Source organism: Dicentrarchus labrax, unplaced genomic scaffold, assembly GCF_905237075.1.
Source record: "Dicentrarchus labrax unplaced genomic scaffold, dlabrax2021, whole genome shotgun sequence".
In the NCBI taxonomy this organism is placed as follows: domain Eukaryota; kingdom Metazoa; phylum Chordata; class Actinopteri; family Moronidae; genus Dicentrarchus; species Dicentrarchus labrax.
Genome location: NW_026136710.1, coordinates 11,047,440 through 11,059,519, shown reverse-complemented (window position 1 = coordinate 11,059,519; position 12,080 = coordinate 11,047,440). Strand labels below are relative to the sequence as shown.

General features: G+C 40.3%; 1 protein-coding gene across 5 annotated transcripts in view; it reads right to left on the bottom strand.

Annotated features, from left to right (window-relative positions):
* Positions 1–3,487, bottom strand: part of LOC127370874 (mediator of RNA polymerase II transcription subunit 13-like) — a 75,951-nt gene extending 72,464 nt beyond the window's left edge. For all 5 annotated transcript variants that reach the window (XM_051413333.1, XM_051413334.1, XM_051413337.1 and 2 more), the window contains exon 1: positions 1,875–3,487. In XM_051413333.1, coding sequence (XP_051269293.1) covers positions 1,875–1,946 — 72 coding nt within the window. In that variant the 5' untranslated portion in view covers positions 1,947–3,487. The remainder of the gene's footprint in view (positions 1–1,874) is intronic.
* Between the last annotated feature and the right edge of the window lie 8,593 nt (positions 3,488–12,080).

Below are 12,080 nucleotides of genomic sequence, written 5' to 3'. Positions count from 1 at the left end.
GTCTGTAATAAGTGCTAAAATGCAAGCAGGAAATCATAACTGAGATGTTCATATCAAATACATATACATATATATTTAATCCAGGTATTCTTTTGCTCGATCAATGCTCGCACCTGACGTGATTCGCTCACTTCCAGTGGTAGCAATAACACCTCCTCAGCCTCCACTTCTTAAGCTATCATGCCCACGTCTCACTCTCAGCATCAGGATGCAATCTGCATCCCTCTGTCTGTCTCTTTGTCTCAGTCATACCCTCTAACCAGGACACTCGGTGTGTCATTAGTGTTTTGTTATGTCTTGGTCTTCCCTGTAGGAGCACTGCCAGTGAGCAACCGCTGTGGCACTAGCCAGTCATAAATATTCTCAACAAGCCAGCTGATGGATGGTCTCTTTCTCCCTCAGTTTGAAAGGGATGTTCATAGGGCCCTCACGATGACCAACAATGCCACGGCAAGTGAATGAAAGCTTTTTCCACGAGGGAATAACCTCTACTGAGAAGCTGACAGGGACGTAATCACTGTTTTCGACTGTTAGGTGTCAGACTGAGTGAATTTAATACGTCTGATCCCAGAGCAAAGGTGTATTTATTTCAGCGTCAGTGCGCACAAATTCAAACGAGATGCTTCTGAACAACGTAAGATATTATTTTGAATCCCTTTCTGCTCGCTCCCTTTACAGTCACAAAAACCACAAAAATAGATGAGAGGGAAGAACTGCCAGAGCTTTGTTTGAAGTTTTAGAGATTTCTGCAAGCTGTGTGACAACTACAAAGTTTGTTTCTCTTCTCTAGCCACCCAAAAAATACCCATCAAAATCCATAGCGTGTGACATGTGTTTCTTTAGCTTTGGTGTGGGATGTGTAGTGTAACAAGGGCCGGCTGCTCTTACTGGTGGACAACCGGCATGATCACCTAAAAAAGCCCTCAGGACCCCTATGTTGTTGTGGTTCTCACTAGTCTATGCCTGAGCTCAGGCTCCCGCATGCCTTTCCACTTGGCTGCCTGTTGTAGTAGGACAGTTAACTCACTGATTGCAGGACGAAAACTGTGAAAACACACTGCTCGATCTCATCCACCCTCAAAACTAGTGAGTTCTGCAGAAATCACACTGCCTGTGGAGTCAAAAACCCCTTTTTTTTCAGATAAACTGAGTGTGAAAGTGCTGTTTCCGCCGTGTGCTTGATTCATGCTGTGTCAAAAAATCTTATTAACCTTCCTCACATGCGCGCAAAATGTTCCCTCATCTTCCAATTTACAACCTGGCGAGCCATTTTTGGTACAACAAGACATTCAACTATTATTCACTGAAGACCTCTGGCTTTAGAAATATTTAACAGAAGCAGCAGTACGCCTTCTTTCCAAGTTAGTTGCTTGGCAATGCAACAGAGTTCCAGCTAGATTTCCAGTGAAATGATTATTTAAAAAGGGGAGGAGGATAATGGCCAGAGCACACTGTGCTCTTGATGGGGGGGGTGTTTATGTATTGTTTATCTGCTAAACCCGTGCCAAAACTGCAAAGACATGCCGAAATAAGCGGTCAGTTTGTTTTGACAGCATTAGAAAATTGTATTTTAAGAGTCCTGGGTTGCAATCAGATAATAAACTGGAGCTATTCTTCTTAAACCATGCTGATTTAACCCTACAGGCTGATATCTCTTATTATAACAGGCTTACTCGTGAACTATTGTGGCTTTTTTTTTTTTTCTTCCTCGCACCACTAACCCGTGGTAATGATTACCTAATAACAACATCAGCAATTGGTTCACCTTTGTACGGCAGGCACACATTTAAGCGTGCCTCCCCTCACGGTCTTATGACTTGTCGATCGCAACTGGCTCGCGTGTCTGTACCGAGCATGATTTATTGATACCGTACCAGAGAGAAGATGTTGGAGTGGCAGTCCTCAAGGCTTGCCCCGTTAGCCACCCAATTCGCTGTTGTAGTCATAATCGTCCGCCGTTGGGGTCGTCAGCGCTGGGCATGTCGAAATCCTACATCGGTATCAAAACACCGAGCAGGGCTGACAAATCGGTTCCCTTTTCGCGAGCCTGCCAAAAAAAAAAAAAAAAAAAAAAAAAAAACAGCAGGCTTTATAACCTCACAAGAGGTCCAGATAATGAGACTCGGGATGGTCGGGCAGAGGAGGAATGGGCGTATTCAAAAAGAAGTGCAGAATGCATCCATGAAGCCCCAGCGGATATAATGTTGTAATGTAAATCCAAGCGTGTGCTGGGGAGGTGGGGAGGGAGGTGAGGGGAGAGAGGGGGGGTTGGGGGTGGGAGAGGGGGGGATCAAAACACTGTTACAATCCAGGTCAGGCGATTCCGAATGTGATCATTGTCAAAAGCGCAGCGCGGAGAAATGTATCCATTTCAACCCATGCACGGAGGAAGATCAGCCTGATTCCATATCAGTCTTTCCGCTGATAGTTTCATCATTAAAGCATAATCCATGAGAGAAGGGGGGGGGGTGAGAAACTGCTTCTTTCTTCCGCGCCGAGGAACAGCCCCCCTAAAAAAAATAGCGAAATTAAAGAGTCAAAACTTCTTTTAAAAAAATGTAAATATTAGCGTTCGGCGCTCTGCAAAACAATGAACTCAGAGCCGAGACATTACACGGCGCAGGATATCTGATTCCGTCTGCTCCACAAGCTGATGCACCACTTGTGATAGTTTTCGAGAATTGCATGAGCTATTTATAGCCTCCCTTTTCTTACCACAACCGTTCCTCTCACAATGTAACCCAGCCTGCTTCGCGCAAACAGGCGCTGCGAGCAGGAATGTTTAATCCCTCTGTTGCTCTTGAATTAAACGGACGAGGGGACGAGGGGTCGCTGGGGAAGAGAAAAAAGCCCCCGGTGCTCCTCCGTGGCAGGGCGGACAAAAAGTCGAGCGGGTTCCCCCCTCCAGAATCATGAGTCAAAAGCGTTCAGACAAGAAAAAAAAAACTATTCTTACACTCCGCCACCAGGAAAACGACAAGCAGGCTTCTGTAGAAGGAGGTTTGAAAAAATCCTTCCTTCCTTTCAGTTTTATATCATTACGAAACGTCCTCTCACGGCCACAGCAGCCTCAATCTTGCACAAAACATATCTGATGGGATTTTTTTTGTTTTTTGTTTTAAATACACAGTTCAAGCAGAAGTGACAGTCCTCGTCCGATCGCTGACATAAAGAATATGTTGCATGCTGCAGGATCTTTCTTTATAAAAACCACAGCGACATTTAAACGCGTATCTTCCTCCTTTCTTTTCTCGAGAAATGATGGTTTGGTTATTGAATTAAAATCCTCAAAAAATACGCGCACGGTTTCCTCAGCAGCGACCTCCTTTCGCTCCGTTGTTTATCTCCCGGAGCTTGTTATAATATTGGTAAATAAGTGTGCGTGTAGCCCGACTGTGTCATTCTCAGCCCTCTGTGTCTGTTGGCTTTACGCGAAGCGCCGCTGTAGCGTTTCTCTTTTCTTTTTTTTTTTCTTTCCGCGCACGGTATGTCCAGCCCCCCACGCATTGTAATGTAATGGCGGTCGGAAGCGTACTACCGAGACTCGCCTTCCCATTTGGCCAAGTTTGTGCTCACGTGATCAAAGTCTGGGATTACAGTACTGTTTGGTATCTTTGATAAGAGACTGGATGCGACCCCGCACACGCCGTGCCTGTCGTGCGCGCTCGGCAGCCAGCAGTCTCAGGGATTCCTTTATTGTCACACTCTTTGTTGTTCAATGAATCTATAAGGTTTTCTGGTCATGTGTATATTAAAGTGCCTAATTATTTTACATGATGTGTTTTTTTGTTTTTTTTTATCATAGATGTGTGGTGTCTTTCTGTGATGCATTTTGTTACATAATGCAACTGTTCTCTCAACAGGGGATGTGACAGAATAGAGGTCAGAGTGACTTACTGAGCTCATACTGTGTTTCATAAGCGGTATCTATGTAGGTTAGTTTTGCACTCAACAAATTTATTACATCATAATATTTGGAGCACTTGGTGGTCTTTATTATTTGAAAGTAATCCCTGTTGATGATTAATTAATAGGAATCATGTTTAAATCATGCATTGTTTGCAGGTTGTATCCAGGGCCGTAGCCAAGATTTGAGAGATACTGAGCTCATGATGAGGTGAGGTCCCCCTAAGATACCAAGGAGTTTTTTTTTTATTATTTGTTGCTGTACTAATTTTTTTTAACATAGGAAAAAAATGTACATGTGTAATGTGAAAGGCATCACTTACGACGGCCCCACAAAGAATTACTTCCTCTCAGCTCTATGGAGCACTGCAGCATTTTTCAGCTCACTGTTTTTGTTTTACAGCTCGCAGCTTTAGTACATTAAAGCTCTAAAAACATACTGTACCCCACCTGCTCAGCACCAAACAGAACACAAACAAAGTTAGCGACTAGCTGGTGAACATAAGGGGGCATTTAGATGCCAGGTATATTTTTCTCAGGATATGGTAGAGACCAAAAACAAAACAAAAAGTACAACTCCAAATGAATGTTAATATTATGTATTGGGTGTGTAAATACGCAACTGTTTCACTTAACATATCAATAGGTAAAAAGATTTCAATGTTGTGTTTAGAGCTTTTTGTGCTGCCCGCAAGTGGACAGAAAATAATGGTATGCAGGTTTAAATGGAGCAGTTCTTTCAAGGAAACTCCTCTCGAAATCAACAATTTGTTTCTATTTTGCATGATAACTATATCACCAGATTAAAGAGTTCTTTACCAGGAAATTATTAACTGCGGATTATAAAATATCCCAAATAGAAAATGTACACCTGAATGTGTGCAGGTGCATCAAAGTAAGGTGCAACATGAAAATAATGCTGCCTGTATACCTGATGAAAGTCGTATAGACCAAAACATTGTGTAAAAAGTCCCTCATTGTTAATACACTAAACCATTAAAGCAACATAAAATTATGGTGGAGAAATACATAATACTTTACTAAATACTTTATTTATTTTGTTGGCATACAAGTAATTCAATTTAAAAGTAGTGAGTCTAACAAATACTGGAATCAGCTTTTAGAAATTGCATGTGAGGTCTTAAGTGTAGAATTGAAACTCCTCCCTGTTGTTGCTAAACCCCTTAAATTCTCTGGAAAAAACACAGGAGATGTGACAATAGTGTCCTCAGTATTGGTGCCTGTGATAAACTAACTTTACACTGATTTCAATAAAAAATTTTAATTATACGTGACAAATTATTTTATCCATCCTCCTATACAGTAATGTGAGATGCACTGTTTTTTAGACACATTGTTGGAGGTTTTGTTTACACAGTCTATAAAAGAGTGCTTCGGTTGTTCTTTCTGTTCTCTAAGACTGCAGGTGGTGCCTTTTGAGGCTGAAGAACAAAAGATTATTAATATAGCCACAGTTTCCTGAGGTAGATGGAAGAGGCCATCCAGGAGTCAGTACATCAAATATTTGTGTTATTGTAAATAATGAATAGGGTATTATGCTATATATATATATATGCACTACACATGCTTGGATTTCCTATATGTTTCAGTCACAAAGGTACATTTCCTTACATTTGTTAACTTGATTCTCTTTTGACCATTAAGGAAATGTTTATTGTAAACCAAACTACAGTGACTATAATACTACACTGTGGACTGGTTTATCTCAAACATCATTTTAGCTGTGAATAAACAGGAAGATTAATAGTCAATAGCTATAGACCTTTGCACATGGATCCCCCTTGAGGTCTTTAAAAGCCTTCAAATGTCAGTTTATTCGGTCAATAACCTTTTTATCCCTCAATCACACTGTCCCTCACAGAAAAATAAAATGCATCACATTGAATTGAGTGGCTTTTTTATTTGCAGTCATAAATGTGCAATGATTTGTTTAAATGCCCACACTGTAAAAATCACCTGAACTCTTTATCCTATTATCAGGTTCTCTTTCCAGGGATGGATGGATTATTTTGCAGGTCAGCGTGACTTCATGACGATTCAGCTGAGACTAAGACAGATTGTTACAGACAGCGACAAGATAAGTTACTTCTCCCTGCCAGTTCTTCCTTTGGGTTTGTGCCATTGACAGCATATATATATATATATATGTATATATATATAGGGTTTGTACAAACAGTAACAGTACTCTCTTGAAGTAAGGTGTGGTCTTTAGAGCATCAGCAGTGGGGGTGAGTGTGTGATCAATGTGTCTGAGCTCTGATCTGATCTGAGGATGCAGCCTAAAGGAAATGGATCATGTAAAAACACTATTTGTAATATCCAAGTAGTTGTTTAGGTAATTTCTGACAACAAAGACAATGAGATATTTATCTTTGTATAATAATCTCATATCACTTAAGTAAAAAACCATCATAGTCAGGTAAATACATGACACAGGATTTTTATTTTTATGTTGCAGCACTGGGAGTTTTACATTTTCTCAGATAGACATTTAAACCATTAACCCAACATCACGTGAAGTGTATAAACGGATGAACAGTGGCAGTAGTTTTATAATTTATAGACTGTTCCAGGCTGACTTTCTTCATGTAAGAGATGTTACCTCTAGGCCTAAGTGTAAATCTAACTGAGCTATTTATAGACAACTGTGTATTCCTTTTGCTGCAATACATCACTAGAAAAGATCAGCATATACCGACATGTCCAATCAATGATGATATAAGTACACTTCTGACATTAATCAATCCATACAGTCTTATGTATTTGAGAAAACAACTTGCAGCTGGTACGTATTGCCACAGAAAGGAAGCCTTTAGTCCAGTGATTCTCCTTATATCTGAAAAGCAGGAGGGGGGAAAGATATGAATCAGATGGATGAGCAAGGGCTTAGCCTGGCGGTTATTGATCCCTTTGCTCCAGGAATGATCCAGAACTCATTTGGAGATTTTTTCTCCTTTTTGTTCAATACATCTTTAAAGGCTTTCAAAAGACTCTTGCACACAGTTTGGCACACTTGGTGTGGAGCTGATGGGATGAGATGCTATCAGTTTGAATAAATCTATTTCAATATGCCATGTATTTCCCCTCATCAGGCCCCCACTGACTCGATCTGTGTGCGAGGAGAAAAGATGCATTACTGCTCTGATTAAAGATAATGTGTTTGTCTAGACAATGTGTTTAGACTTCTTTGGGATGGAGTGGAAAGGCATTTGTGTGTGTTTAATGTAGGGATCTTTCATTTAGTCTACTGTCATATAAACTGACAAGGTGCAGTAAACTATGAATATATACTCGCATGAATATTTGCAGACGTATATTCTGGTGGCACAAGTCTTTTTGCACCACATAAAATATGTGATTTACTGTTTTAATAGTTCTCCTGTAAATGTTTCACATTGTAAAAATTTTGGTTTGTCCCTTTGTTCTTTAAAACGCCTTCGTCTATTATGTAATAAACCGATATGTAAGAATTTTAACTGGGACCTAATAGAAGTGACATACAAAGTCAAGAACTGTTTTTTTATACATGGCCCTGCTATCTTGCACTGGCGACGTCATTTGGAGCCAGAGTCTGCGCAGTAGTGATCGGGGTTGGCACCACAATATCAAGGTCCCATCCATACGCCCGGCCAACTCATGAATGTCTAATGGACAGGGCTACAGAAGTCTCCTTGCCACCAATTTACACACAACCAAAGTCTTTAATAGCTAAGACATTCCATACTTTGGATAATTTGGCAGAAAATCTTGTAGGGTCCCATCACTCCTGGTAAGAAGCAGATTTAGAAAATAGGTTATCAGGGCCTTTAAAACATTACAAATAGGTCATGATGACAAACACTGCTTATACATGTTTTTCTAAATGTTTTGCGTACAGCTAACAGTTCGCATGCTCATTATTAATTTAGGATGAGCATATTGCGAGGGATTCTGCTTGCATGGATACCAAAGGGTGTTTCTGATTTATACCCAGAGAGGAATGTGTTCCTTTTAAGAACAAGCAGTAGCCTCGCAGTATCTTCATTAGTGATTGATGGATCACCGTGCACTAAGTTAACACACACCTAGCAGCAAATTCTCTCCATAAAATCAGATGAGAGTTTCTCCTCTCTTCGCGGCTCCAACACCTCTCTGGCATTTCCTGGAGCGGGGAGAGTCTGGCTGAGAAGAATAGATGGTGTGCATTATAATGAACATGGGCTGACACCGCCTCATCCATCATTCCACCCAGGAAAATTATAGCAGTGCCAGAGAGAGAGGGAGAGAGCGAGACTTTAAATCACAGAGCGTCTACAGGTCTAACTCTTCTAAGACTGTCATCAGCTCATTGTTGTTGTTTTTTAACTGCCCAGTCCACTTCTGAGTTTGCTCTCAGGAGGAAACTGTCTGTTTGTTGCCTTGTCAGGTTACTGTAGACCCACTGTAACTCTCCTATTGTATGTTACCTTGAATATGCTTTTGTCTGTTTTTACTGAGTCGGGGGCAGCAGCTACTATTATTTATTTTTCATTATTTTCATCATTGATTTTACAATTAATCAGCCTATAAAATGGCAGGAGATGGTGAAAAATGGTCTTTGCAAGTTCTCAGAGCTTAAGGTAGCATCTTCTTTAATCAGTCCAAAACTCAAAGGTATTCAATTTACAGCAATACAAAACAGAACAAAACAGCAAATCCTGATATCTTGACAACTATTGGATGGACTGCCATATCATTTTGTGTAGACATTTGTTTTCCCCAGAGGATGAATCCTACTGACTTTGATCATCCCCTCACTGTTTACATTTTTTATTTATTAAGATAAAATTTGGCACTCATGGTCTCGAGAGGATCAACTGGAACAATTTAATCCCCTGAACTATCATTTAGCGCAATCACCAATAGGCTACACTGGTTTATGACCAAAAACTTAATAAAACTAATGAAAATCAGCCTTAGCTAATTAGCTAATGTTAACATTCTAACTAATATAACTACAACTAATATATAGCATATTACATAGCCTACCTGCTCAGCAGGTATCAGCAGGTATAAGTATGTTAGCATTTAGCCCAAAGCAGTGCTATTCCTGCACCCCATATGCTAGGCTGTGTGCCATCTTGACAGTCCTGACTCCACCGTCTCCCGGCTAATCCAAAAATGGGAAAAGAGGAGCTAATGCGATCTGTATGAAGCCCTTAGTTGCATAACCTTAAACCTTGATATAATATGAACAGGTGAGTTATATACAAATTCACCCCCATTCATGACAACTGTACTGTTTAATTTAGCTATAGAAACAGTTTTTGATACCAGGTGGTAAACATGTATCTCTACTGTAAATTGGGCGTTTTAATATGGAGACGGATTCACTTCAGCAGCCATCATCAGGTTGACTTTCGAAGGACTGCAGTTTTTGTCTCTTCCATGTTAGCTTCATTTGCCAGCCACGTTGTCACTTGCTGCAGTCTCACAGAGACACTAGCATGGCTATAGACTAAAGGTTTGCCCACGTACAACTCTACAATCTAATATAACACATTTTAACATTCTGTTTTCTCTTTGCTGTTCTGGCTTATGATGCCAGTCCCCTGCCTTTGCACTTTGCTACTAATGACTGTAGTCTACTGTCTAGCTGCTGGCAAAGGATGCACTCCACTGACCATGATCCTCTATCCCCTGTGAGCCCACTAAACCCAGTATAATTCATCCTGATACTGGTTCAGCTCTTTTGTGATTTTATGCACTTCCTCAGCGTGCCAGACTTGTTTGTGGGCAATGTCACACAATTAAATTTCACTGAGCATTCTTGTGCTTTTTGTGCTTTTTAATTAGTCTTTTTATAACAAAGGACACAGTGGAGGTGACAGTGTGTTTGTTTGCCTGTCGCTGTATGTGTGTGTGCGTGTCTGCGTCTCTGTGCATGTTCATCTCTGATCTCGAGTGATTCACTCAAGCAGCATGTGAAGACTGTTGTAATGGTGTTTCCGCAGCATATTGATTTCACGATGAGCAGACGATGTCTTTGTGAGATTACTCGAGAGATGGGAAATTAGATGTTATCTCATAACAGAAGATGAGGAATCATATGGTAGGTTATCTGATTTTTAAATTACGTCAAGCTGTCAAACTCACTGATACACAGATGACACGTGTGCTGCAAACCTCCTTTTTATGTCGCAGTCAAGGATGATTTCCTCAGATATACTGCAACTAGTAAATCAAGTGCAAGATGGGAAACAATATATAGATTTTAATTTAAATTGCAAATAGCTTAAAGTTATGCAGGGTGGGAGATAGCCTGAAGGTTAGAGCAAGGCTTTTAATCCCCTGTTGCCCCAGTAAACCTCCTCTGTGGCCACTATAGAAACCTAGTTGTATTGCATATTTCAACCTGCAAGTAGATGAATATAGCCCAAACCGTGTGCTGTGCTTTCATGTAGAAATATTACCACAGATAGTGTGCTTTAAGTGACCAGCCAGCATTTCCACTTGGCTGCACCCTCTGATGCCACCTGAACAGAATTCAGTAGGAGCCTTCAAGCCTCCTCATACATAATGTATTGCTGAAGGTCTGCTCAGTTTTCATGTTCTCCTAATTCATTTCACAAAGAGAGAGAGAGAGCTCTGCCACCATACAGAGCACACAGTCTGTCAAATCAAGAATCACTACTTCACCAGGGACAGTTTCTATGTTGAAACAAGCACTGTGGTGTTGCTTTTTGTTTAAATCTTTAAGCCAATACATATTATTCTACATGAATCAGAATTATTACTGGTATCAGACAGTATAGTCAGTATAAAGGTCCTGATTTCCTAATGTATAAGGTATTTAGCAGTTACCAAAACGATCATAAAGACAGTAGTAATGAGTACAAATAGTTTTGTTATAATAACATTTATTTTATTTAACTTACTTGTGTCTTTTGTGCTGATTATTATATTGTCTGAACCTGCACTTAAATAATGTAATTTTCGTCTTTTGACATTTCTCATTTCTTGATTGTACGTGAATGATGCTTGCCTTTATTTTCTAAAAGATACTGTTTGAAAATAAATCACAATAGCAATAATATGCTAATTCTACCCTCTTCCAGAGTAAAGAACTTGATCAAATCAGCATAACAGTATAATCCAGCAGAATTCTCCATGCTCTTTGTCTTCACGTTTCAGAGACAGAAACTGATATTTATTAGTTTAATGCTCAGTGACACGGCTCTGGCCTTGCCCTTCATTTTTTATGTTGCTTTCCCTTATTTCTTTTGTGGCTTGATTTGATGTGCCTTGATTGTCTTTTGTTTCTCTGTTGCTCACAGCATAAAATCATTCATGAAAATCAATCCAAACATAGCTCGCTCTTCTGTTTTTCAAAACTTAGCCTTCTGCTGACCTCAATAAATCGACCAGTGAGCGTCAAACATTTCAGTTAGTGCCCTTAAAGTGGCCTTTCCACAAACATAGTCCTTCACTAAAGGGGGCACTGAGAGCTGTGTGTGTTTGGGGAGGGGGGGTGGGGGAGAGAGAGAAAGAGAGGAGAAAGAGCATAGTAGTAACCATCATTGTAGCATAATAAAATTATGGCCCATTGCCCAATACTAATGATTGTGTCTGATCATTTTAGTTTACGTTATTTTTAGGGGAGAGCTCCTGTTCGGTCTGCCCTTTATCTGGGTGTCAAATGAAAGAGCAAAGTCAGGAAGTCGAATGAAATGATATCCAGTTACTGATACTTCTACGTTTGTGAGCTATGAGTAATGATTTTTAGCCATCACTCTAGGGATGGCAATGTCGGTCTGTCGGTCAGTTCACCACTTTGGTCCAGACTGAAATAACAACACAGTCAGCAGCTATTGGATAGATTGCTCTGAAATTTCATACGGATATACATGTGCAAAGAAGATGACAATGTTGGCGATCATGTAAATTTTCCTCTTGCTCTACCACGAATTCAAGTATCCTGTGAAGTATCTCAACACACACAGGGTGGATTGGCACCAAATGTCAGGTTCCCAGAGGATAAATCCTACTGACTTTGGTGAGCCCTTCATTTTTATTGTTGCGCCACCATGTGAGATATTGTGACAACAATCTTCAACATGAATTGAACTTTGGCGCTCCGTAACATTTTTCATGTAGCACTACTGTCAGGTGGTCGAAATACGCTGGTTTATGGC